The following is a 26,908-nucleotide window of genomic DNA, read 5'->3' as shown; positions in this document are numbered from 1 at the left end:
ATAAATAACAATGGATAGATTTCAATGTTTGTGTTTTCGTGTGTTTATGGCAATTGGTCTATTAAAGGATTAAGTTCAATTCAATTCAATTTTATTTATACAACAACAAATCATGACAACAGTCGCCTCAAATCACTTTATATTGTAAGGTAGACCCTACAATAATACAGAGAAATGCACAACAATCATACGACCACCTATGAGCAAGCACTTTGGCGACGGTGGGAAGGAAAAACTCCCTTTTAACAGGAAGAAACCTCCAGCAGAACCAGGCTCAGGGAGGAGGGGCCATCTGCTGCGACCAGTTGGGGTGAGAGAAGGAAGACAGGATAAAAGACATGCTGTGGAAGAGAGGCAAAGATTAATAAATAGTATGACTAAGTTAAGTTAAGCACTGTATAAACAATATCTCTCTATATACTGTAGATATACTCTGTAGAAATACTTTCTATATACAGTATATTTTGCCAGACCGAGAAGCTTGATTGAGTCCACTGGCAGCGTTCTTTGCACAATTGCATCCAATGCTTTGCACTGCTGACGTAAGACTTGAATGAATGGAGCTGCTCAGGCATGCATCTCCATTCCATGAAGCTCTCTGTGCACTGTTCTTGAACTAATCTGAAGGCCACAAGAAGTTTGATGGTCTGTACCGACTGACCCTACAGAAAGTTTGTGACCTCATCATCCACTGACTCCACTCTGGGATTTTACATTGGCTACCACTTCATGGCTGAGTTGCTGTCATTCCCAATCACTTCCAATTAGATTTTTGACTGTGGAATATTTCGTAGTGAGGAAAGTTCATGACTGGACCTGTTGCACAGGTGGCGTCCTACCACGGTACCATGCTGACATTCACTGAGCTCCTGAGAGCGACCCATTCTTTAATAAATGTTTTTCGAAGTAGTCTGCATGCCTACGTGCTTGAGTTCATACACCTGTGGCCATGGGAGGGATTGGAACACCTGAATTCAGTGATTTGGATGGGTGAGGGAATAATTTTGGCAATATAATGTATTTAGCACCTTTCTACTCTGTTGAACACTTAAAGTACTTTCTACTACAAGTCACATTCACGCATTCAATTCATACTGTCAGGGTCCTGGGACTGGGTGACCCAGGACCCCTGGGCAGTCATGGACCTGTGTTATTGTTGGGTATTTTGGTGTTGCTTCCCCTTCTCTGTGCTTGTGTATATGTGTGTGTGTGTGTGGGTGGCTGAGCACTTGTTTATAGGCGGCGTCAGGCCTGGAGGGTGTGGCCCTGCAAGGGGACTGGCCACACCCGAAGCCACACACCTGCTGCTGATCAGGCCTCGTCGGGGGAGCTACTTAAGAGAGTCTTGGAGCTCCCACCGACGCGGGATCATTGCTTGGGACTCCACGTTAGTTACCCAGTTTAGGTTTTGGTCGTGTAGTGTATGCCTGCCATTGTTCAGTGTCCTGACTGCTGCCACTATTGTTTCCCGCAGGAGGAGCGTGGAAGGCTTAAGGAGCAGCGAGCACCGGGAGTGCAGACACGGGAGCAGAGAGCACTTGGAGGACACGACACGGGAGTCTGGGGAAAAACACGGGGATTTATTGTTGTTTGATATCACCCTCTGTAAATAAACGCACTGCTTGAACTTTGAGCTCCGCGCCTGGGTCCTCCTTCCCCACATCCCCACGGTCTGCTAGCCAGACCGTGACAGAATGATCCCGCCCGGCATGGACCCAGCGGACTCATCGGAGAGATTCAGGAGGGAGGTTACGGATAAAGTTTATAGACTCTGTGACCTTTTGCTGGAAGCGCACGCGGAGGGTTTACGTTGTGCTGTGGAGAAGCGGTTGCAGGAAACACTGACTTGTTTTTCCTGGGTGTTGGACAATCTTTTTCCGATTGTGGCGGATTTCCTGCTCAACACCCTTCACCTCCACTCTCCGATCCAGGCTGCCCCCCCACTCGGCCAGCCTGAGGTTCTTCAGCCTGATACGCCATATCACACCATATCACTCACCACAGCCGCTCTCCCGGCTGTGGTGAGTAATAAGGACACTTTTTCATTTCTCACCCCATCTGCTTTTTTGTTTTCAGTGGATGGTGACACCGCTGACGCTGCTGCAAGCCGGCTGTTACAGGCATGGTCCTTTAAGGGTGAAGCCTGATGGGAAATGTATGCGGGTGTGTGTAGCGGAACTGCCTGTCGGGTGTGTGAGGGTGAGCGGAGAAGGAAAAGAAAAGTAACGGTTAACTACAGAAGAGACGAAGAGAAAGTAAATAAAAGGAATATAATAACTCCCTCGGCAGCCAAAGTTGTATCGGCGATGCCCGCTGTGAGTAAACTGTTTCAGCCCACTGTACGCGGTGTTCGTGCCTTGGAGGAGAAATAAAGGTTCGGTAAAGCAGTTTCCTACGCCTCCCTCGATCTTCTTGCTAGCGGAGTTGACCTGTATAGTAAGCTGTTGCCGGCTGCGAGTCAAGTAACTGCCAGAGGTTTCCTTACTACGGTTCGGGGCCGCGGATCTGGCGCGGTAACACTGGGGGCTCTTTTCCGGGATAAAACTCCGCAAAGCGCCGAGAGAGAGGGAGCGAACTTTCTTTTTCTCTTTTCCCTCGGACGACAGAGAAAATGGCGGCTCCGAGAGATGCTGAAGGGGATGGCATGGGAATGTACTTCAGTAAGAGCAGCAACCCATTTTTGCCAGAAACCCCAGAGAGTGGCACAGCTAATGTGGACCGTGCCACTTATGTAAACAATAGAATCCACAGCAGCAACCCCTTCATCACGGACATAGAGTTAACGCCAGCGGCGAGCATAGCAGCAGTCTATACGACGGAGTTTGAGGCTGCATGGCATCTCACCCCGCCACCTTCAGCTCACACCAACCCTTTCTTAACACCAATAGCGAAGCAGAATGCAGTGTGCAGTGAGTTTAAGCAGTTGCAGTGCTCAGACTGCGGAGGCCCTGGTAACACTGCATCTACACCGCTCACAGTGGGACAGCATGGCTCGCATGATCACCCACCTCGGATTGTTACATCTCGGCCATGCAGCCAGCCATTCACCGCCATGAACTGTACCTGCAGTGTCCCTAGAAAAACGCCGTTTACTGAGCCAGCGAAGCTACACATTATGCCGGGTATACCCCAACCTGCGCAGTACAGCTATGAAATGCCAGCTCAGGGCTATTTTTCCCCAACAACTCGCATGGCAATACCAGCACCAGATGGGGGGTGTGGGCTTTGCAAGCATGACCAGGGTCACAGTTCAAAACAAGCCATGCCAGGGCCACGTGGCTGTTTTCCTGGTGTAGTGCAAGACGGGGGTTTTGCAGATTGTAGTGCTGATGGACAGACGAGGGGCAAGGAGAAAATTCCCACATTACAACCAGACCATTTCGATGGGTCAGGGTCATGGAAAGACTTTCTCTATCAGTTCGAGACCTGTGCAAAGGCCAACTGCTGGACGGAGAACACCATGGCTGTCCAACTGAGATTCAGCCTGAGGGGCGCAGCTGGAGCCATAATCCACAAAAACCCCAAATCTGCTCGCTGGAGTTACCAGAGGATTGTGGAGGAGGTGGAGGCTGCCTATGGGCCGTGTTCAGAGCATGCAGCAGCCATTGGCATTGAGCTACGGCAGAGAATCCGGAAACCAGGTGAGGCCCTGCACACCCTCAGAGATGATATATACGAGAAGGTTTCCATTGTGTATGCCAACCGCTCCGAGCTGGAGCAGGACTGCATTGCTGTAGAGATCTTCACTAATGCTTTGGCAGATGCTGAAATGGTCCAGAAATTGTTGGAAGAACAACCACGCACCCTGGCAAGAGCCTATGAAATCGCCCACAGGTTCGAGACAACGAAAAGGGCCGCCAGGGCAGTCACACAGCTTATGCAGCCAGGGCCACGAGTCTCTACAGCACAGGGGACCCGAACAGCTGCATTACGGGAGAGTGTTCATATGCTAAGTTATGAACCACCGGAGAGGGCCCAAAGACCTATCCAGCGTGGGCGCCAAAGCTGGAGCACATCTAACAGGTCAAGCAGGAAGGAGGCTGTTTGCCATAACTGCTCCGGCATAGGACATCTACAGAGGAACTGCCCCTCTCCTCGCTCACCTGCCCAAAAGCCTGTAAAAGCTGCTAGAGGCCCAGCCCCTGACCCAGGCACAGTGTTCCACAACGGAGGCCAAGATGTGATGTGTGTCCAGATAGCAATACAGGGACGGGAAATACGGGCCTTGCTGGATTCTGGTGCACGGCGGAATGTGCTGCCCCTCCACTATTTTAACACCATCCCCGCAGAGTCAAGACCTCAGGTGCAGGCATCCATTGCTCAGACTCTACAAGGCATTGGTCCAGAGGGATTGGCCGTTCTGGGCGAGGTCATCCTGCCTGTACAGGTGGGGAGCGGTGTTGAAAATGTAGACTTTCTTTTGGCCGACATGGCTGAAGGCACTGAAGTTATTCTGGGGCACCCTTTCCTGCAACAATCGTGCGCTTGCTTAGACTACGGCCGCCAAGAGATAACCCTGTTTAATGAAAAGATACCATGTTCTGGCGTGGGCCCTCGACCCCAGGTGCTTGTTGTTAGGGTGGCACGCACTACGGTTTTGGAACCAGGCTGCGAGTATGTGGTCCCCGGGTTTTCCAGCTCCCACTGTGCCGCCCATAGAGACATGATGCTAAGCCCTACAAAGGGCTTTGTGGAGAAGCACCAAGTACTGGTAGCTCACGCAGTTGTGCAACCTAGTAAACCCTCTAGCATCCCAATCAGAGTCTTTAACCCTGGGGCCGCAGCTGTCACCTTAAAGCGTGGTGCCGTGGCAGGGGTTCTTCAGCCCGTGCAGGTCCTGGAGGGGTCGGGGGGTCGCCCACCAAGGGTCCTGGCAGCCCTCGAACTTAATGGTACTCCCCCTGCTTCTGTACCAAGCCATTTGCAGGCCCTTTACGCCGAGAGCAGCCCCGGTTTGACTCACGTTGCCCGCTACGATCTGGCAGGCCTGCTGAGGTCCTACAGTGATGTCTTCTCCACTGGCCCGAATGACCTTGGTCGCACTGGTGTTGTCCAGCATGACATCCTGACCACGCCAGGGCCACCAGTTAAGCACCCGCCGCGCAGGATGGCAGGGGACAAACAAATAGCGGCCGACCAGCAAGTACAGCAGAGCTTGGAGGCTGGGCTAGCTCAACCTAGCAATAGCGGCTGGGCTGCTCCAATTGTGATGGTGAAGAAGAAGGACCAGAGTCCCAGACTATGCGTGGACTATAGACCACTAAATGAGCGAACCCTTAAAGACGCTTATCCCCTGCCACGCATCCAGGACACCCTTGACACGCTTTCTACTGCCAAGTACTTCAGTACACTAGACCTGACTTCAGGGTACTGGCAGGTAGAGATGACCCCCAGAGCCCGAAAAGCAGCTGCATTTTGTACCCGTAAGGGATTGTTCGAGTGGAATGTGATGCCGTTTGGACTGTGCAACGCACCGGCCACATTCCAAAGGCTTATGGACAGAGTCCTGGCTGGGCTGCAGTGGGAGACATGCCTAGTGTACCTAGATGACATCATTATCCTGGGCCAGGATAGCACCCAGATGCTGGAGCGGCTCGAGCAAGTGTTCATCAGATTGCGTGGAGCCAACCTAAAACTGAAGCCATCTAAATGCTGCCTGTTTCGGGAGCAGGTGGCCTATCTGGGCCATATCATCTCTGCTGGAGGTATTTCCACGGACCCCCAGAAAGTCCAGCAGGTGACGGACTGGCCTGCACCGCGGACCGTCACAGAAGTGCGTCAGTTTGTTGGCTTAGCCTCATACTACCGCCGGTTCGTGGAGGACTTTGCCACAGTGGCTAAACCCCTCCACGAACTCACTAAGAAGTATGCCCGTTTTAACTGGACTGCCGACTGCCAGGGAGCATTCCAGGAATTAAAAAGACGGCTTACGGCAGCCCCTGTCCTGGGTTACCCACTGGACCAGGGTGACTTCTTCCTCGACACTGATGCCAGCAATTGTGGGATTGGAGCGATTCTCTCCCAAGTGCAAGGGGGCGAGGAGCGGGTCTTGGCCTATGGGAGCAGGCGGCTGTCGGCTACCGAACAAAACTATTGTACGACCAGGCGAGAGCTTCTGGCGGTTGTGGCGTTCACTTCCCACTTCAGACAGTACCTGCTGGGTAGGCCGTTCACTGTCCGGACTGACCATAGCAGCCTCCACTGGCTGACCAGGCTGAGGGAGCCCGAGGGCCAGCTGGCCCGCTGGTTGGAGAAGCTGGCAGAGTATAACTTCCAGGTGCTGCACCGACCTGGGAAAAACCACCAGAATGCGGATGCACTTTCCAGGAGACCCTGCCGCGCTTCATGCCCGTGCACACTCCCAGAGCCCACCATCAACAGCGACCGGTTCGAGCATAAAGGTGTGCAGTGTAACTTAGAGGACTGTGGTACCAGCATGACCCCCCCAGGGCAGCCCCCAGTGGGGGTAGTGGGGCCTGATGGTACCGATGGGAAAAGCCGGGTAGCAGAACCAGAGTGTGCACCCGTAGCAGCAGTGGACTGTTGTTCCAGTAGTAGCCACGACACCTGCCCAAATATCCACCGGGTGGATGAGTCCCATCACACTAGCTTGTTCAGTGGCTGGACCCCAGAACAGCTCTTGGCTAGCCAGAAGAACGATGTGGATATAGGCCCAGTTTGGGAATGGAAGGAAAAAGGGGAAGGTCGGCCCGTCTGGGCCGATGTAGCGGCATGCAGCCCCGCAACCAAAGCCTACTGGGCGCAGTGGAAGAGACTGTACCTAAAAGATGGAGTGCTGGTGAGGAAATTCCACTGTACAGAAAGTAATGTGTTTTTCCCCCAAATCCTTCTGCCTCACGCCTATCGTCACTCCGTAATGCAGCAGATGCACGATGGCCCAGTGGGTGGCCACTTTGGGGCAGAAAGGACCCTGGCACGCTTGAAGAATAGGTACTACTGGTACAACATGAAAGATGATGTGACCCTGTGGTGCCGCACTTGCACCAGTTGTGCTGAAAGGGCGCGGCCCCCAAAAACCCCCCAGGCAGCGATGGGCACGGTACGTGTTGGCGCCCCCATGGAGAGGATTGCAGTCGATCTGATGGGACCGTTGAACGAAACAGAAAGGCATAACCGATTCATATTGGTGGTACAAGACTACTTCAGCAAGTGGGTGGAGGCTTATCCAGTCCCCGATGCACAAGCGCCCACGGTGGCAGGAAAGGTTGTTGCGGAGTGGGTATGTAGATATGGAGCCCCACAGTCTCTGCATAGTGACCAGGGCACCAACTTTGAGTCGGCTGTGTTCCAGGGGATGTGTGAACTGTTCGGAATCAAAAAGACACGCACCACGCCCTTTCATCCACAGTCCGATGGCCAGGTAGAGCGTTTTAATGCTACCCTGCAGAAGGCCTTAGCCACCACCGCGGAGCGCTGCCACTGGGACTGGGATATAATGATCCCCTATGCTGTCATGGCTTATCGGGCAACTAAGCACAGTTCCACAGGATTGACCCCAAACATGATGCTTCTGGGCCGAGAGATAACCGAGCCTATTGACCTGGTCGCGGGTCTGCCGGCCGACGACACCCCCAACTGCACTACACCACAGTATGTGGTGCAACTCAGGGAAAGGCTGGAGCTTTCCCACCAACTGGCACGGGAGGCTCTCGGGAAATCTGTTGAGCGCGCTAAGAAACAGTACGATAAGAATATCTGCCAAGTTCAGTATCCAGTCGGCGCTGCAGTGTGGCATCTGATCAAAGGGACCAAGAGAGTGCGGCACAAGGTTCGCAAGTTTCTGCCTTCCTATGAGGGCCCCTACTTCGTAGTGGGCCTGTTGGATGATTTAGTCTACTGCATTAAAAAGGGGCCCCGAGCAAAGGCTAAAGTGGTTCATCACGACAGACTCAAGCCTTATCACTCAAGAACGCCGCTGGACAACAGCTGGGTCTTCCAAGACTCCGACCAGGCAGCACCCACCGAGGTGCCTCCTCCAGCGCTCGACGAAAGCGATTCTGACACTGATTTCGGCCCCTTCGACTTGTGGGAGACCCCAGCTGGGGCAGATCAACCAGATACTGGTGCTTCCCTGAGAGCTGGCTCTCCGCCACCCGCTCAAGGAGATGGTAGTGGGTTGCCAGCCAGCCCTGTTCAGCCTTACGTGGATGGGGCTGAAGGACCAGAACAGCACCCTTCCTTCAGGTCCACACCCCGTTCCAGACCACAGCGTGTGCGGCGGGCGCCGGACATGTTTGGTGACTGGGTCAGTCACTAGGCTAGTATGTCCTAACTGAGTCGGGGTGTAGGCGGATCGCTGCCCTGCTCAGTAGTTTAAAAAAAAAAAAAAATTGTTCATGTTACATATGTTAAGTGATATGACTGTTGTAAATTGAGTTGTTACAGGGGGCTATTCTTACGTGTACTGTTGGGCTTGTTTGTCTTGCTGTTTCCTGGCAACATGGCTGTCGACGGGCTGCAAGTTATTGTTTGAACTGTTTATACTAATGAGGTAAAGCTGGATATAGGGGTAAACGTTCAGCTGTAGTGCCTTAATGTCTTTCTTTATGAATACTGTCTATGTGAAGGGCGGGATATGGACATTGACTTGCACCCTCCTCAAAGTGAACCCTGTACATCCTATGTTTTCTTGTGCTTAAAATATGGACAGTTGTCTACTTCAAGATTGTTCCATCCTAAGGATCGCCATTTTTGGACTGGGGGCACGAATGCTGTATGTTTCCTTGTTAATGGGGGGGTTCATGTGCTGGAATGATGTTAAGGGTTTAATTATCATCCAGAGTGGGGGTAGTGTTACAGGCATGGTCCTTTAAGGGTGAAGCCTGATGGGAAATGTATGCGGGTGTGTGTAGCGGAACTGCCTGTCGGGTGTGTGAGGGTGAGCGGAGAAGGAAAAGAAAAGTAACGGTTAACTACAGAAGAGACGAAGAGAAAGTAAATAAAAGGAATATAATAACTCCCTCGGCAGCCAAAGTTGTATCGGCGATGCCCGCTGTGAGTAAACTGTTTCAGCCCACTGTACGCGGTGTTCGTGCCTTGGAGGAGAAATAAAGGTTCGGTAAAGCAGTTTCCTACGCCTCCCTCGATCTTCTTGCTAGCGGAGTTGACCTGTATAGTAAGCTGTTGCCGGCTGCGAGTCAAGTAACTGCCAGAGGTTTCCTTACTACGGTTCGGGGCCGCGGATCTGGCGCGGTAACACGGCCAACAGTACAACTAGCGTGGCCTCATTCAGCAGTCTCCACGCCACTGGCGGCTTCACCATCTGCGGTTGTAGCGCCGTCATCATCCCATCCGCATGCAGTCACCCCTCGGCCATCTTCTTCACCGGCTCTACCTTCACCTTCCCCACCTGCGGACACCGCATCACCATCTTCGCCTCCGGATCATCCATCTGTGGCTGAAGCGCAGCCAGAGGTGCCCGCACGGCCAGCTGTTGAGCCCTGCGAGCCGGAGCAGGAGCCCGGAGAGCGGGAGGAGCTGCTCAGCGAAGCGGAGCAGGAGCTCAGGGAGCGGGAGGTGCCCGCACGGCCAGCCGTGCAGCCCTGCGAGCCGGAGCCCGGAGAGCGGGAGCAGCGGCTCGGCGAGCGGGAGCTCAGCGTGTCGGAGGAGCTCAGCGAGCTAATGCCGGAGGAGCACTGTGAGCCGGAGGAGCTCAGCGAGCTTATGCCGGAGGAGCACTGTGAGCCGGAGCAGCTCAGCGAGCCGGAGCAGCTCAGCGAGCCGGAGGAGCTCAGCATGCCCGAGCCGGAGCAGCTCAGCGAGCAGGAGCAGCTCAGCGAGCCGGAGGAGCTCAGCATGCCCGAGCCGGAGCAGCTCAGCGAGCAGGAGCAGCTCAGCGAGCCGGAGGAGCTCAGCATGCCCGAGCAGGAGCAGCTCAGCGAGCCGGAGGAGCTCAGCGAGCCGGAGGAGCTCAGCGAGCAGGAGCAGCTCAGCGAGCAGGAGCAGCTCAGCATGCCCGAGCCGGAGCAGCTCAGCATGCCCGAGCCGGAGCAGCTCAGCGGGCTAATGCTGGAGGAGCTCAGCGGGCTAATGCTGGAGGAGCTCGGCGAGCCGGAGGAGCACTGTGAGCCGGAGGAGCTCAGCGGGCTAATGCTGGAGGAGCTCAGCGGGCTAATGCCGGAGGAGCTCGGCGAGCCGGAGGAGCACTGTGAGCCGGAGGAGCTCAGCGGGCTAATGCTGGAGGAGCTCAGCGAGCTATTGCCGGAGGAGCTCGGCGAGCCGGAGGAGCACTGTGAGCCGGAGCAGCCCAGCGAGCCACCCACTGAGAAGCCCGCACCGCTACTGGCGAACCTCAACGAGCCGGAGGGACCGGCATTGCCGGCAGGGGAGCTCAGCGAGCCTGGTGAGCCCGCGCTGCCACCGGAGGAGCTCGGAGGTCCGGAGGGATCCGCGGAGCCAGAGCTGGAGGTCGGCGTGCCGGAGGGGCCGCCACGTCCAGCAGCCCGGCCGCCACGTCCAGCAGCCCGGCCGCCATATCGGGAATCGTGGGTTGTGCTGAGGCGGGAGCTGCGACGCCGCCGCCACCGGACCCGTGGCCGCCCGCCGGAGCTGCGACGCCGCCGCCACTGGATCCCGGGCAGGCCGCCTGGGGAGCAGCGCCGCCGCCGTCGGACACGGGGCAGGCCGCCGGAGGAGCAGCAGCGCCGCTACCGCCACTGGAGCCCGGGCAGGCCGCCTGGGGAGCAGCGCCGCCGCTACTGGGCCCGGGGCTCGCCACCGGAGGGGCAGCAGTGCCGCCGCCACTGGAGCAGTGGCAGGCCCCCAGAACTGTTTTTCTGCTGCTGCCGGACCCGTGGCCGTCCGCCGGAGCTGCAACGTCGCCGCCATTGGACTCGAGGTAGGCCCCCTGAACTCTTGTGAACTCCTGAACTGTTGTGTTGATGGGCCGCCTGAGACTGTTTTGTGGCGTTTTTTCTTTTTTGCTCCGCTGCCGGATGCGCGGTCGGATTTTGGGACTGTGACCTTGGGGGGGTTGTTTCTTTGGTGGTTGTTGCTCGTTTTTGTTCTGGCCCTCCGTCCTGGACCTCCCGCCGCCCGCCCTGGGTTGGTTGTACTGTTGTTTTTGGTTTGTGTTTTTTGGTCGTCGGGTGCCGACCCTTAGAGGGGGGGTACTGTCAGGGTCCTGGGACTGGCTTAAGGAGCAGCGAGCACCGGGAGTGCAGACACGGGAGCAGAGAGCACTTGGAGGACACGACACGGGAGTCTGGGGAAAAACACGGGGATTTATTGTTGTTTGATATCACCCTCTGTAAATAAACGCACTGCTTGAACTTTGAGCTCCGCGCCTGGGTCCTCCTTCCCCACATCCCCACGGTCTGCTAGCCAGACCGTGACACATACAGCCTAACATTCATACACTCTCACAGGTGCTTGGGGGTAACTTGAAGTTCAGTAGCTCAAGGAGTCAGGGATTGATCCACTAACATTCATTCATAAAACCTGAGCCACAGCCTCCCCAAACGAGTGCTTAATGTGAGTTGCTGTCACCTTCCTATCAGCCTGAAGCAATCTGGTTGTTCTTCTCTGACATCAGCGAGATATTTTCTCTTTTTCAGACCATCCTCTGTAAATCCTAGTTACAGTTGTGTGGAAAAATCTCAGTAGATCAGCAGTTTCTGAAATACTCAGACCCGCCCATCTGGCACCAACCGACATTAAAATTAAAAACACTCTTCTTCTTTTTTTTCTAAAGAAAAAAAACCCCAGAACAGAACAGACATTTTATCACAAAATGTATGTGCCACAACATTTTACAGTATACTGTAAATGTTCAGTCACACTGACAACTGAAATGGCAGAGTTTTCTTTTTTAACTATTCAAATCAACCAGTTTTCATTACTCAGACAAATCACATTTAATTTTATTGTTGTTATAATAGAGATTCTCTTATTACTGCAATAACCAGACGCGCTCTGTTTATTACTTTCCATGTTTCTGTACTGCAAGATATACAGCAGTGAGCAACATTGCTTTCATGCTGATATTATTGTTATGCTTCATTAATAATAAGTACAGCCTAAATATTAAGAGGTATTGTAAATGTCTGTTATTTCTGATCGTAAGGAAAGAATGAAGAAAAGTCATTACATAGATTTCAATCCTGCAACATTTCTGTTGTAACATTTTCTGTTAGAGAAAACACTCAGACTGATATTCTTGTTCATCTTCCATAAAACTATAGTTCCATTTGGCTGTGTAACTTTATCACATTGGGTGACACATTGATCAGTGCTTTGTGAGCATCTCCAGATCCGGTTAGCTCATAAAGACACTAACAGCTGCTTCTCAGCCCAATCTTAATTAAAAAAAAACAAACAAAAACAGATCTTTAAGAGCGTATTGCAATGACTGACACTGACACACCACAGATTCGCAAATTGGAGTTGGATGATGGTTCGTTTAAAAGGTTAGAGGTGTTTTGTTGTTGCTGTTTGTTTGTTTTTTGCCAGTCTGGGTAAGTGTGCTAGCCATCTGACAGCCGAGGAAAGCAGAGGTTGCTGGTCTATTTTGGGTTACTGTGTTGTCGGCAGTGGGGGTTCCCTGCAGTCTGATCAAACTGTGTCAAGATGTTATTTTTAATCAAAATTACTTTCTGTCCTTCAGCCTCCTTATCCCGATGTCATTTATTTTGGTAAACCAGGGAGCACAGTGAACAATCAATAAAAAAGTATCACAGATATCTCACACAGTTCGCTTGTTCAATTCACAATCAGCATCCTTTGAGTGTTTTTGTGTTGAAAGACTGATGGAGGTCACACTGGATATGAGCTCCAGTTAAATGCCACAGGTCCTAAAGGCTGACAAATGAGGTTTTGGCTCCATCTTGAGCCAGTAGCTCAGAACTCATAGCATGAAATGAGTGTTTCTGGCCCAGAAACCATAGGACAAAGTCCAAAAAGGTTAGTCCTCTGGCCCTCAGAGTGAACATTTCCTGAGTTTCTCTGATTAAAATGACCTCACTTGATCTTAAGGCTGGTATTACATCTATATTTGCATGTATGTATAAATGCAGGAAAGCGTATTTAATGTACTGTGGGTGTACGTCTATGGTAAAAGGAAAACAAGCCCCATATTTTTTCACCTCACAGAACTCTAAGGCCACCACTTGGCTTTGGTGTCACCGACTAACCTGTGTCAAAATAAAGGTCAGATTTGAAGGGCTTGTCTTTTTTACCCTCTCTGCCTGTCTGTATGTATTGATGTTTTCGTGGGTTTTTATTTGACACGTTTTTCAAAAACAAGCTTGAACAGAATCCAAATCTTGCAGCACAAGCAAAATCATTTAAACCATGAAAGACTTGCTCTTATCTTATTAGTGGCTTTAGGCTTCCCACTAGTGGCAGTAATCAGTGACTGCAGCACCTCATGTATGTGCATGGTCCCAAAAGCATCACAAGAGTACCCACACACATGTGCAAAGGAATGAAAAAGAACAGATACATAACTATTTACGGTTTATCGCATGTGCCTTATTGGCATGATATTGATATTGAGCATCTAATAACAGATAGAAGGCGGACGAAAAGAGAAGGAATAACCAAAATGGATATTGGGGACAAAAGCTTTAGGTGCTTATTGAAAAACTATTTGAATGGAGGATGCTTTCAATGCCGTGATTTGTATTTTTTATTGTGAGTTAGACAAAACAAAAAACTAATTAGTATTTGGTGTGAGCACCCTTTGCTCATTAAAAATGCAAAAATTCTACACTTGCTCCCTTATTTGAGCTGCTCAGCAGGAAGGCTGGACCAAACTATCATGAAAATAAAAGTGAGAATCATTCAGGGACCTGGATTCATTCAGGATTTTGCCTGAAACTAAAAACTTTGCTGATTGTCATTAGCACATTGAGTCTAATTGTTTGATCAGGCTGCAGATTCCATGCCAGTAAATTTCATGTATTTATTTATTCATTTATTACACAGGTGTTGAACTCCAGGCCTCGAGGGCCACTGTCCTGCTTGTTTTCCAACTAACCTGCCCTTGTAACTTCTTATTGGCAAAGCACACCTGATCCAGGTAATCAGCAGCAGGTAGGGCAAGGATATCTCAAAAACAAGCAGGATACTGGCCCTCGAGGACTGGAGTTTGACACCCCTGATTTTTTAGCTCTACAGGACAGTAGTCTGTCAAATTGTTATATGTAAATCTAATATAATTCCAAATGGCAAGCAAATACAGAGGAAATAAATCAGCTATGCTTTAACGCACAAGGTTGAGCAGGAAAGCCACGTGCCACAGGGCATTGTACAGTTCATGCTGCCTGCTGTCGTTCCCTTCTTTTGTTTTTGCTTCACAGTCCTACCCAGCAACAAAATGCCCATTAATAAATCTTAAAAGAAAGAAAGAAATTAATTATATAAGTCAACCACATTTATGAGTATTATTTCCCCTCATTATGGTAATGTAAATGTAATGAACGCAGACACAAGAAGAATAGAACAGAATAGAATAGAACAGACTAGAATAGCCACTTTATTGTCAGTCAGAACTTACACCAGACAGTGCACATCAGTGCTTTTATTCACCATCAGACTCTACAATAAACATACATACAAGTATAAATATATCAAATGTCCAAATGTATAAAAAATGTGTTGTTGGTGGTGTTGTTTTCTTATTATCATATACTAACACTGTCATTCATTTAGCCTTCCTCAGACCATTTTAATGTTTTAACTCGGTGCATTAATACAAATGAGGACTGGCAGATTTTAAATTGTCCACAAGATGGCAACATATGAGAGGCAGAGGCAGCAACAGATGGTCGCATTAGGTGCCTAACAGCAGTATTGACTTAGGAATGACTCACTAAAGCAGAATTCGTAACCTGACTATATAAGTGCCCTGAGATGACTAATGATGTGGAGCTAAATAAAGAACCCTAAAGTGAATTCTGCAGTCCTGCAACTTTGTGTTTGCTGTACATTTGAGGAATCCATGCTTGGTAGTCTCAGGGAGAGAAAGCAACCTCGCTGAGAAATCAGAGAAAACAAATCAAGCAGTTCAGTCCGCCCCTGAATTTAGAGATGTGCATGCTTTATTAGCTCATTATCCCCGGTCACATGACCTCGGGGAGTATCATGGCACAAACTGGTCTCAGTTGTTTCAGCACAATGATGTCGAAGGTGTTTAGTGAGGTGATGTAAAAGAACATCCCGAGAGTACTAAAGAGTGAGGAAATCATCAGCTATTGATATGCCGTAAATCAAGACTCATGACCTTCTGACCTCTGGTCCCAAATAAAATGTCAGTTTTATTGATTGCTGTAAGCAGAAAAAACAATCAGAGTCAACTGCCAGGAAGTCGGAGAGTCGTACATACACTTTACAATCCTAACGCATATATTTGACCTTACCACAGCTAAGTGGTACATTTGTTGTTAGTTTGCAACACAAAACAGCTTCATGCTGCTGTCAGGAAGCTGTCTTGGGCATCAAAGCTGCCAGTGGAAAAGCTCAAGGAGGTTCTTGTATAGAAGACAACATAAAATCCTGACAAGACTCTGTGCAGCACAGTGATTAAAATGCATTTTTAACCCTTCATGCTGGACAAAAACGTGCATATGTAACAATATGATGGATTTGTAAGTCTCCGGGAAATGCTAAGCTGTTTTGTGTGTGTGTGTGTCAAATACAAGAAACTTTTTGTGGGGTTGGCTGTGATAGGTACAGTAAAAGCAACAGTGACAGTTGATGCGGATATTATCACATTTTTAATACACTCAATACAAGTTGAAAACAATTTACAAGTGTCTGCCAAAAAAATTAAATCGCTCAGCATGACCACCGTGATGAAAAACGTCTTTAACATCCATGGATACACAGGAGCAGCAACAGTTGCTATAGCAACTGAAACAAACCCTGGAAGGTTGCTTTTTAGTCTCTTTGCTATAATCAAATGTTTTGTGCCCTTTCGGTTGTTCTGATCATCCTGAGAGTGTTGATTTGAGAAGAAGTGTACAAAGATGATTTGGGAGATGTTGTTTAATGTGAAACACGTGTCTCATATTTCACAATCCAATTCTTTTTGTTTTAAACACCACTGTAATTACTAATCTGGAATAAAAGCCTGTCCTTCAAAGAATACACCCCATCCATCCGTCTGTCCATGCGTCCATTTATTTTCCTTATTGAAATCAGGATTACAGCAGGACAGAAGCATTTTCTAGCTGTCGTGGAGTGAGCAGCAGAGAACACCCTGGACAGATAACTAGTCCAAGATGTCATCACAGAGAAAACAATGCAAGCTTTATTGTCTTCTGTAGGGTTTGGAAGATTTTTGATATTTTGTGTCTTTCTTTGAGGGGATAAAGTTATGTCTCCATGTAAAACTAAGACAGATGCATTGACTTGTAAGCCACCTATTGCTATTCTTGTAATTACTTTGTGCTTTTATTGTCTCAGGAATCCCCTTCCCTTTACCTTTTCCATAGAGCACAACGAGCAAAGCAGCAGCCTTCAAAGCAGCAGCATATACTGACACAAGGATTCAAGTCAGTTCAATTGTATTTGTACAGCACCAAATCACAACAACTGTCGCCTCAAGGTGCTTTATATTGTAAGGTAGACCCTACAATAATACATTCAGAGAAAAAAAAACAACAATCATATGACCCCCTATCAGCAAGCACTTTGGCGACAGTGGGAAGGAAAAACTCCCTTTTAACAGGAAGAAACCTCCGGCAGAACCAGGCTCAGGGAGGGGCGGAGCCATAAGCTGCGGCCGGTTGGGTGAGAGAAGGAAGACAGGATGAAAGACATGCTGTGGAAGAGACCCAGAGAGCCAGGGATGTTGAGATGCCTCAAGATGTTTTATATTAGAAAGTGAAAAAACAATCATGGCAACAGTGGGAAAGAAAAACTCTCTTTTAACAGGAAGAAGCCTCCACCAGAACCAGGCTTAGGGAGAAGCAGCCATCTTTTGCTACCAGTTGGGGTTGAGGGGAGGAAGACAGGACAAAAGACACGCTGTGGAAAAGAACCAGAGATGAGTGACTCCTGATTAAATGCAGAGTGGTGTATAAACACATGGAGAGTGAAAAATGTGAGTGAAGAAGAAACACTTGGTGCATCATGGGAAGCCCCTTTCAGCCTGGCCCAATTCAGCGTAACTAAGAGAGCATTCAGGGTCACCTGATCCAACTATAACTATATGCTTTAGCAAACAGAAAAGTTTTAAGACGCACTTTAAAAGCAGAGAGGGCGTCTGTTTCTCAAATCCAAGCTCAGCACTGGAAATGAGAAACTCACAAATACTTAAGCATCCAAGCACTTACCAGTAAAATGATAACTGCTACAAGGAGACCTTATGAATAAACACTTTTGCATTTTAACCATAATCATCTTGCAATAGTCCATGGCCACAGGGCACATGAGTGGAAATAACTCAAGATACTGTATCTGCTCTCTAAACCATAACTCCCTTCTACAATAACATGAATGTCTTTTGCATCATATCAGGAAACTGGGGTTTAAATGCTGCAACAGTTATTGGATGCTAAGATATAAGAAATCTTTTCCATGAGGATAATGATACACTACTGTTGAGAAGGGAATTGGAGAAGGGAGAGATATTACTTTATTACTCAGTGAGATTTTACTGTTTTTCCTTTAACTGTGTTTTTCTGTCTCGTATTTCCAACCAGTCTGACTATTAAGAAACACAGACTATTATTATTATTCGGCTATCAATCACCTCTTTTACATTATTGGCCTGTCTGGGCCACCTATTTAAGTTGATTGGTGGGGCTGTTGGACAACTAGGGCACTGCTTTGGCTGGCCACAGTGGGACAGAGTAAATGATGCTGGACACCAGTGGTGTGGACCAGTCCCGTCGTATGCAAATCATCTGTGAGACTCAGTTTGATTCACTTATTTATTCACCTATCATTAAAAACAATAAAATGAATTAATATTGTTAAAAGAAAAATAAATTAAAGTAAATTAAAAAAGGACCAACTGCTCTCCCTTGTCAATGATATTTCTTTGCACCTTGCTGCAGGTGAGAAAAAGAACCTGTACAGATGCAAAAAAATTAGGTGAGTTATGACAATATTATTATGCGTTTTAAGCTTTATTGAGCAGAAAGAAAATCTTCCAAGTATCCTTTAAATCCAGGTTCTCACTAATGAAGACAATGGGGAATCCTTTGCCAAGCAACAGATAATGCCTGAGCTAGCTCTAATTTAGGGTTGATTTTTTTTTCTTTTTTTTGGGGGGGGGGGGGGGGGGGTGCACATCATAATGCATCATAATTCATTTCCAAATATTTACCTCATCTTTTTTTAAATTTAGGCTCCATGTCTTTAATACTGAAAATACTTACTGATACTTAAAATCTAGTTATGGCATAATAAAAGAGAGTTGTCAGGAGCAGGTTATACTTTAAGAGAAACTGTTTCCCCCTCTCATGTTATATTTTCACTGTATCATTATGGGGTTTGGACTATATTATAGAGTATCCTTACCCCCCTCCTTATACTGAGACTACACATTACTATTATGAATGTTGGTTGTATTAGAACGTACTATAACCACCTCTTTCTCACATTGTAACCATGCAAAAATGTTGGTGTGCAGACTGTGATACATTTAAATTATTGTGTTTGTCACTTTAGGGAAGTCACACCCTTAGTTGCATGTTGTATTGTGAAATGTTACCTTGATTTTAATCACAGAAGCACACCCACATTATTAAAGGGCAAGAAAGCAGACATTCTTTCATGCTATCTAGTCCATTAATGCCTGTGGTTTTGATGTTCTTTTATTATTATTATTATCCGTCTCAGTGTCAAACCAGAGTTCCTTCAATTCTATATTTTAGCCGTGCAATCGCTGCATTATATTAAGAGTTGTTTCTAAACACCCTGCTATAAATTGTGGGATGCAGCTTAATAGTTAAATAGGAAAGACACCTCTTTGTAAAATCTATTTCTGTAAAGCAACATTTAACTATGATCTTATAATACATATTTCAACAAAAGCATATTTGACCTCAGCCCGATAGAAGACCTTTGGGATGAATTAGAGTGGAGCCAAGCCAGGTCAGGCTTCCCGTACAACCACAGTGTCTGACCTCACAATGCGCTTTTGAAACAGTGGTCAAAAATTCCCATAAACACATTTGCAAACATTGTGGAAAGCCTTCCCAGAAGAGTTGAAGCTGTTATAGCTGCATAGGGTGGGCCCACATTTTATTTAAAAATATGGGGATTAAGAATGGGCTGTCACTCAAGTTCATATGTGTGTGAAGCCACACCAGCGAATACTTTTGGCACATATAGTGTATCAAAAGAGGCTCTGTCCATGGTGCTGAACAACAGCGACATTACTCAAGCTAACCGAAATGTGACAAGCATACCAGCTAATCTGAACACGTTGAAGAATGTAATAGTATATATGTGTGTGCTTTCAGGGGAAAGCAGCAGTATCATTTGCATCAGAGTCACGGTTTTGTCTGAGCAACACCTTTTTCTCTGAAGGCGCATACATCACCATCTGCTCCCACCTACAATGAATGAATAAACTGGATACAATGTTGCGATTCAGTATTTCATAAGATTTGTTCTGCCAAGGCAAAAGGGAGAGCAGTGTGTTGTTCTTAGAGTAGGTCAGTGTTTTCAATTTAAAGATCCCATTTAGGCATTCTTATCCAGGCTTGTGTGTAATGCGATTATTTGTGTTTGAATACACTGCTTCCTCTTTTTATTAAAAAAAGAGGTGCATTCAAAGACATATAAATGGCTGCCCTCAGCCTTCTGTAGTTAAGTAAAATTTCTCTTGCCACTTAAACATCACAAATGTGTATGTCATAAACTGGAGCCTTCACCACTTCATGAGTAATTAGAATTTCTCTTTAGTTCAAGGTCAGTGTTGACATAGGCAGACATGTTTTACAGGAAATATGCAGGGTGTGATGGATTAAATATGGGTGTCTTAAGTGACTTTTTAAAGAGAGATGTCTCTGCAGCTGACCGTGCAACCTTTCCACTGTCGTCAGCAAGGTGTTTTAAACTGATTCCTCTTTCCAGGAAGAGAAGCCACATGGTATTTGGGTTGTTTCCCTTCTTTGGTGTTTTCTGCCCACCACTCACTGTCTAATCTCTTTTATTTCTCTCCAAGGTTTCCTGTAATCACCCCTTCAAGCCTCCATTCCATGATCATCGCAAGCAATCATTCACCAGTGAAGAGTAAATGAATGTTATTCAAATGAAAGCTGTGTTTTTAGGTTTCCGCTGAGTTGCTGTGGAGGTGGCAGTACCTCAGATACAGGCATTGATTGACATGCTTGATTACTGATGCTGGTGCTCACCAGACAGGTAGGTTAATGACTGAATACCTCACCTGTATAATTTGAAGTGAAGCAAGCTAGTATGCTATAAATTAAATAAAGTGAGCTATGACCCTTACACATGCTAGCATTTGTACATTAAGAATGGAACAGCTGTCCTCAAAGTAGATCTTTAAGGCTCATCTTCAGCACCATATTTTTATTACTGCATTCTATTAGCTTTGCTTGATTCATCTTTGAAAATCATCCTGATTTATTTGAAGTAGGCCTGTGCCTGAGTTTCACTGTCTTAAACAAGTTAATTTAGGGCCTTCCCCTAAACTTTAACTTAACCTTCTTCTGATTGGCTGGCCCCTGCAATCAGAAGGTTTTATTTATTAAATTAAAATATTATTATAAGCCGGTCTTATTCTTTAAGTCTACATAAAGTCAACAAGGTGCCAGAAAGATTCCTCAGAGATTTTTCTCCATATTGGCACGATAGCATCACACATGAGAATATCCTGTTCCACCAATTTAATTTAACTTTGTTTTATTTTATTTTATTTATACATATGCCTTTGAAACATGCCTGTAGTTTAACTAGTTCATATGTGTCATCTAGCTTCATGGAAAGATAAAGCTGGACACCATTTACAAAGCAGTAAAAATGTATGCTATGCCTTCTAATGATACTGCCTAAGGGGAACATGTATAATGTAAACAGAACTGGTCCTAGCACAGAACCCTGTGGAACTCCATTATTAATTAATCTATTAATCTTAGCATGTGAAGAGGACTCTGCATGAAATGAACAAACAGAAATGTATTAGATGGATACGATTCAAACAACTGTAATGGAGTGCAGTAAAATATTGTGATCAGTGTTAACAAATGCTGCATGGAGGTCTAACAGGACAAGCACAGAGATGAGTACACTGTAAGACGGTCATTATTAACCTTGACTAATGCTGTTTCTGCACCGTGACGAATTCTGAATCCTTCCATCGCAAAGGCGTTCTGTTGAGATTTGGTGAATGTGGAGACATCCCAAGTACACTTAATTCATTGTCATGTTGAAGAAATCAATTTCAGATGAGTTTTGAACTTTGTGTCACAGCATGTTATCCTACTTGAAGAAGCCATCAAAAGATAGGTAAAATAGGCATAGATATAACCACAACAATAGTCAGCTAGGCTTTGACTTTTAAACGATACTCAGTTGGTACCCAGATCCCAAAAGTGTCTAACTTGTATCTAACTGTTGATACAAATCAAGCTTTCATATGATTTCAAATACTGACCCTACCATCTGTTGCAGCAGAAACCAAGATTCATCAGACCAGACAATGTTTTTCCAATCTTCTGGTAAGCCTGTGAGAAGCTTCTTTGTAGCTTCAGTTTTCTGTTCTTGCTTGACATAAGTGGGTCTTGGCGTTGTGAGTTCAGAGATGCTCTGCTGTATACGTTGGTTGGAATGAGTGTCTCCATTCTCTCTCTGACCACTCAAAGAACTGCTGCTCACTGGATATATCCTTCTTTTGGACCACTCTCTGTAAACCTTCCAGATGGTTGTGTGGGAAAAATCCCAGGAGACCAGCAATTTCTGAAAGATTCATACTAGCCTGTCTGGCACCAATAGTCAAAGTCACTTAAATCACCTCTGATGCTTGGTTTGAACTTCAGCAGGTCATCTTGACCATGTCTACACATCTAAATGGATTGAACTGATGCCATGTGATTGGCAGATCAGGTATTTTTCTTAAAAATCTGTTGAACAGTTTTACCTGAATACCCGGTGAGTACATAGGTATATGTTTTTCTCTCTCACACAAGTAGCCACATGTATTAAAAAAAAAATCATCTGAAGATTTAGAGATTTAGACTGAGTCGCTCCTCACAGGGATTTCTTGCCCAGAAAGCGACATCCTTATTTTTAACTTATTTTCTCATTGTGTAATGTGAGCTTCCATCATTTTAACAGTATACACATGATAGGAAAGGAAAAGCATAACAGAACCGCTTTAAACACGGCTAGGATTAGTAATGGTTAAAAAAAACCCAAAACATACTTTTTATGAAACATAATCATCCTTGGCTGCTAAATGCCCTGTTTCCAGTTTCTTATGAAACCCAAACCTGACAGAATAAGCCCATCACTGTGGCAGAGTGTCCAGAGAAACACAAAATATCATCTTCCACACATTAAGCTTTAAAATTGCTGGCTTTTACCCTGGCACCACACCAAAGCCCGTCATGTTCTTTGGCCCAGTGGTGGTACAGATCACAATGACAAAGCACTCAGTTTTCTCTCTCTAGGATATCGATTTGTTGACCAGATAGAAGCAACATGAGATGGTGGTGTCTTATTTCTCTCAAATGAAAGTCTAATTTACTTTGTTTTGTCTTCCCCCAACAGTAGATCAACCACATGGCTCCCATCTTTTAAAGTGATGTTAGGCTAAATTCACATGTCAGAAGAAAAACTATTGAGACTATGTGCTTTTTTTCTTCTTCTTTTTTTGTCTCTAAGTAACCATCCAGACTACAACAACGGCAGCCCACAGCAGGCGTACGGGCAGATACATCTGGGATTTCGGAGTGTCAAAAACGAAGATCAGCTCTCTATCTTCTAGCTTACAGCAGGTTTTTTTGTGCTGATGGGCAACCAAGATAATGAGCAAACATTTCTGATGGAAATGATCATTAATCCTGGTCTCCTGATGCGCAGTCAGGAGGACCAGCCGTGCGTGTAGCGCTGCTTCTGAACGTCTCCCCTCCCCTGTTTCTGCAGTGTTACTGTTTTCCCTTTCTCGCTCGTCGTTTCTTGTGCCAGTGCTGCCCACCGCGAGAGTAAGACAAGACTTCCATTCCACACCACACTCACACTCCTCTTTCTTGTGTGCCACCATCCCTCTGCTTGATATCCATCTTGTCCTGATCCGCGTACTGTGTGGTTTGCGTCCTCTCAATCCTTCACCATTCATTCACGCCCACTCTCATGTGCAGCCCTGTTTGGTTCCTTGCGTTATCCAGCTCAGGCAGAAGAGCGAGGGAATTTTTTGCACTCAGTTTATTTTTCGGAAATAGAAAATACAATTAAATTCTCTCTTTTTTAAATTAATACTTTCTAAGATTTTGTTGTTGTTGTTTTTGGACTGGTGTAATTTAATTTATTATTTTACGCATCAACACGCAGTCAGGAAAGGATAAAGCTGAAAGCGCCTTGTGGTTTTTGAATAATTTACTTAGCTTTGCGGAGGGTGTCGCGGTGGTGGAACAATGGGAATTTAATGAGGGGAACTATTCCGGCTGTGTTAAGTTTGCTGAGGTAGGGTACTTGTCAAAGAAAAAGGAGAGAGAAAGAAAACAAGCACCGGGGAAAACTACGCGTCATTTCCAAGACACCAGCAACAAGCCAACACCATTACACCAGCCTGCCGTGTGAATGGCACACGGAGTGTCTTCCTCTGTTGAACTGGTGCAGGGTAGCCACGCTGTGACCAGGATCCAACTGAGATTCTGGGCTTTCCGTGAGTATCAGTGGGGCAGCTGTGCGCACCAAATGGACCGGTCTGTTTGTCCCTCATGCTCAGCGTACTGATCATTTAATAGGCTCTATCTTTTTTTCTTTTTCCCTTTTTATTCTACCTCTGTAATATCACTTACCTAGCCGTCTCAGAATCTGTTTCTAACTTAGCGTTTTGAATTGTTTCGAATCTGCAACAGCGGTGTTTTGTGTTTTTGTGCTGCTACTGGCTCACATTTATGGCTTTTTTTTTCTTTTTTTTTAAAGCTTCTCAAAATTCTCCGATGTGGAACACTCGTTACTTTCATGATGGTTTTAAAAACGGACTTTGTGGTATGCTCGTTTAAGATAAGCTGTATTTCCACAGAGCAGCATGAAAGATAAGTTCATCTCCTGAGGCTAGAACTTCCACTCTGGGTTGACTCACTGACAGCTGCATCCAGGTGAGTAATATAGTTTCTCACAATGTTTAAAATAGGAACTATAACTATAAGCTAAACAAAAAAAAAAGAAAGAAAGAAAAGAAAGAAAAGAAACTAAGCAAGCCCCTGCATGAGAATTTTTCTTGCCCCCCATTATACTAGACTCTTAGACTAACAGCTGCATGTAAATCCAGTAACACTTGTCTTAGTGCTTAGACTGATGAGTGTGCTTTGAGCTCAAAACAACATCTCGAGAAACTCCGGTTTCTTTTCATTTTCTTCCATGTTTCTGTTCTGTTTTCCTTTTGTTTATGAATTCTAATGACTTTTCCTTCCCTAAATAGCAGAGATGACATTTATGAGGCGTCTCAATACAAACTGAGTGTGCCACCATTTGAAAAGCGCACACGCTTACACACAAAACAAGTGCAGGCATCAAAGTGTGAGTCATTATGTGTTTACTTGCCAACCCTGGACCTTTGCTTAGCAAACAAGAACATGTTTGAGGATTAATTTAATTTGGGTCTGCTTTTTTTTAAAGGCTTGGATAATTATGTACACTTGGGTTTTAAGGGGTATTTATTATTTTCTTCTTTTTTTGGGGTTGTATGGAAGCCCCAAACGCAATTTCATTGTTCTTGACAATGACAATAAATAAATAAATACTAAATACTAAATACTATGGAATTATTGAAGGTTAGTAACTCTGTTAGATGGAAAGTGGCATCATGCTGGGTTTGCCAGTAGTTGGTAAAGTCTTCATGTTGCACTCGGGCTTTTAATTGCAAACATGTTAGAAATCAGCAGATCAGAGAACTGTAGTTTTGCACTGGATACTTGCACACTTTGAATAGATGTAATGTGACGAAGGTGAGGAGATTTCAGAGTGTGTGCTTGTGTTGACTAAAAAATTAAAACATCTGTATTCTTAAGGGGAAATGAATAATGTGCTTCAGTATCTCATTTACTTGTTGCTGCCTGGCGACTTTAGTGAGGAAAACATATCACTAAATACTGCACAGAACAGAAAGAGACATTTTTTCTCTATAGTTTTCCTGCATTTCCACCAGTCGGAGATCTTGCTTTTGCCATAGAAACATCACCCACTCAAAATTTGTGCAGGATTGTGTGCCAGATGAAAGCAACGTATTAATTAAATCTGCTTTCGAAAGTGAAGGAATCAGTGATGATATCAATATGTGATTTCACATAACAGTAATGAGGGATATTTCATTCAGTCCGAAAAAAAGACTGTTTCATTGTCCCTGATTGGAGCTGCCTGTTGCAGGAGTCGCTGTCCATGGTGCTGATCTCACTCGCTCAATCTGATCAGCAGACAGGTGTCGGGCTGTTGCTGTTGTTGTTGCACAAATACAATCTGTTAGTCACTTATTTATGAGCTAACAGCAGAAAGAAAGAAAAAAAACTGACGGCTTAATTCCTGCATCTGTGCTGCACCACTTCACCCTGAAATGTAGCCTTGATCGAAACCGTGCTCTACTGTTATGCAGGTCAGATTGGAGAATGCTGCCTTTCACTGCTGCATGTCAATGAGAGCAGGTGCCAAACATGCAGCTTTGCCAGACTGCTTCTGCTGTAGGTGTGCAACCTATTTCTGAGACAAGGATGGTCTTTAAATTTTCATTAGAAAACACCAGACACATTACTAGACATCTTTCCCTCTCCTCTTTTTTCACAGATGTTAATCCTTTGAAGAGTTTAGCACAGTACTCCCTGAAATGTCTATTCAGGCCATTAAGATACTGCTGGTGGGGGGGCCACTGGGGAATTGTTTTTACTTGTCCCCTGATGCCGTTTCCATTGCTTATGTAAAATTTTAAACTAAATTAAACTAAGCTAAACGGCAGATTGGCTGATCTCAGTGGTAGCCCGCATCTGTGGATTTCTCAGCTGATACCCATCTAAGCGTCAGTCTGGTTAATTTCATATAACACATGGTATTAAAGCTGCTTCAGCCAGCCCACGAGTTGCTGTGCATATGCATGCTGCTTTGCAACCCCACTCCACCCTGTCATGCTCTGTCTGACTTAATCAGAGAAACTATGTTGGCAAATATAAATTACTGCATGTGGAATGGATTCTTTTAGGTAAGGTGGTGATGATTGAATTGCACTCAGGCATCCAGCTTTATATTTCATACTAGACCTGAGAAGTGTGTTGGACTCTCTAGACACTAGAGCTGTTCCTCCTTTAAATCATCCTATAATATATGTACCAGTAGGGCTACCTAAGAACAACTGCTCCTTTCTTGTTATTCTCGTTGCCAGTGGATATTATTTTTGGACTCCCATCTAACTCGACAGTACCGGGTGGACTGAGTCAGTTTTTCCCTCGATACTACAGGTGCAAAGGGTAACATTTTCACTGCGGTTTAGCACAGAATGACCACATTATATGTGTGGGAGTCGTACAGGGTAGTTCAATACCAGTGACTCAACGATTAGTAGGTGCCAATATTTCTGGCTCTCTAAACTCGGACCAACGAAACTGATGGATCCCACATCATTTGCATACAAAAGAGCACTTTTGTGGTGCCATATTGGGGTTATTTTGAGAATATAACTGAATAATGAACATCTGACATGTGGCTTTCTCATCCACCAGGCAAATTTCTTTTTTTTTCCTGTCTTTCAGAGGTTCAT

The 26,908-nt window shown here is 46.1% G+C and overlaps 1 protein-coding gene across 1 annotated transcript; it reads left to right on the top strand.

Annotated features, from left to right (window-relative positions):
- Window positions 1-2,611: 2,611 nt before the first annotated feature.
- On the top strand, window positions 2,612-10,881 carry LOC146623929 (uncharacterized). Its single transcript, XM_085364861.1, has 3 exons — window positions 2,612-8,258; window positions 9,323-9,618; window positions 10,231-10,881. The coding sequence occupies exons 1-3, from the start codon at window positions 2,612-2,614 to the stop codon at window positions 10,879-10,881; spliced, it is 6,594 nt and encodes a 2,197-aa protein (XP_085220987.1).
- Window positions 10,882-26,908: the final 16,027 nt, after the last annotated feature.

This window comes from Diplotaxodon limnothrissa, linkage group LG10 (assembly GCF_057381915.1).
Source record: "Diplotaxodon limnothrissa isolate DT_005_m linkage group LG10, D_limnothrissa_male_GT1.1, whole genome shotgun sequence".
NCBI classification, from domain to species: domain Eukaryota; kingdom Metazoa; phylum Chordata; class Actinopteri; order Cichliformes; family Cichlidae; genus Diplotaxodon; species Diplotaxodon limnothrissa.
This window is presented reverse-complemented; position numbering and strand designations above follow the sequence as displayed.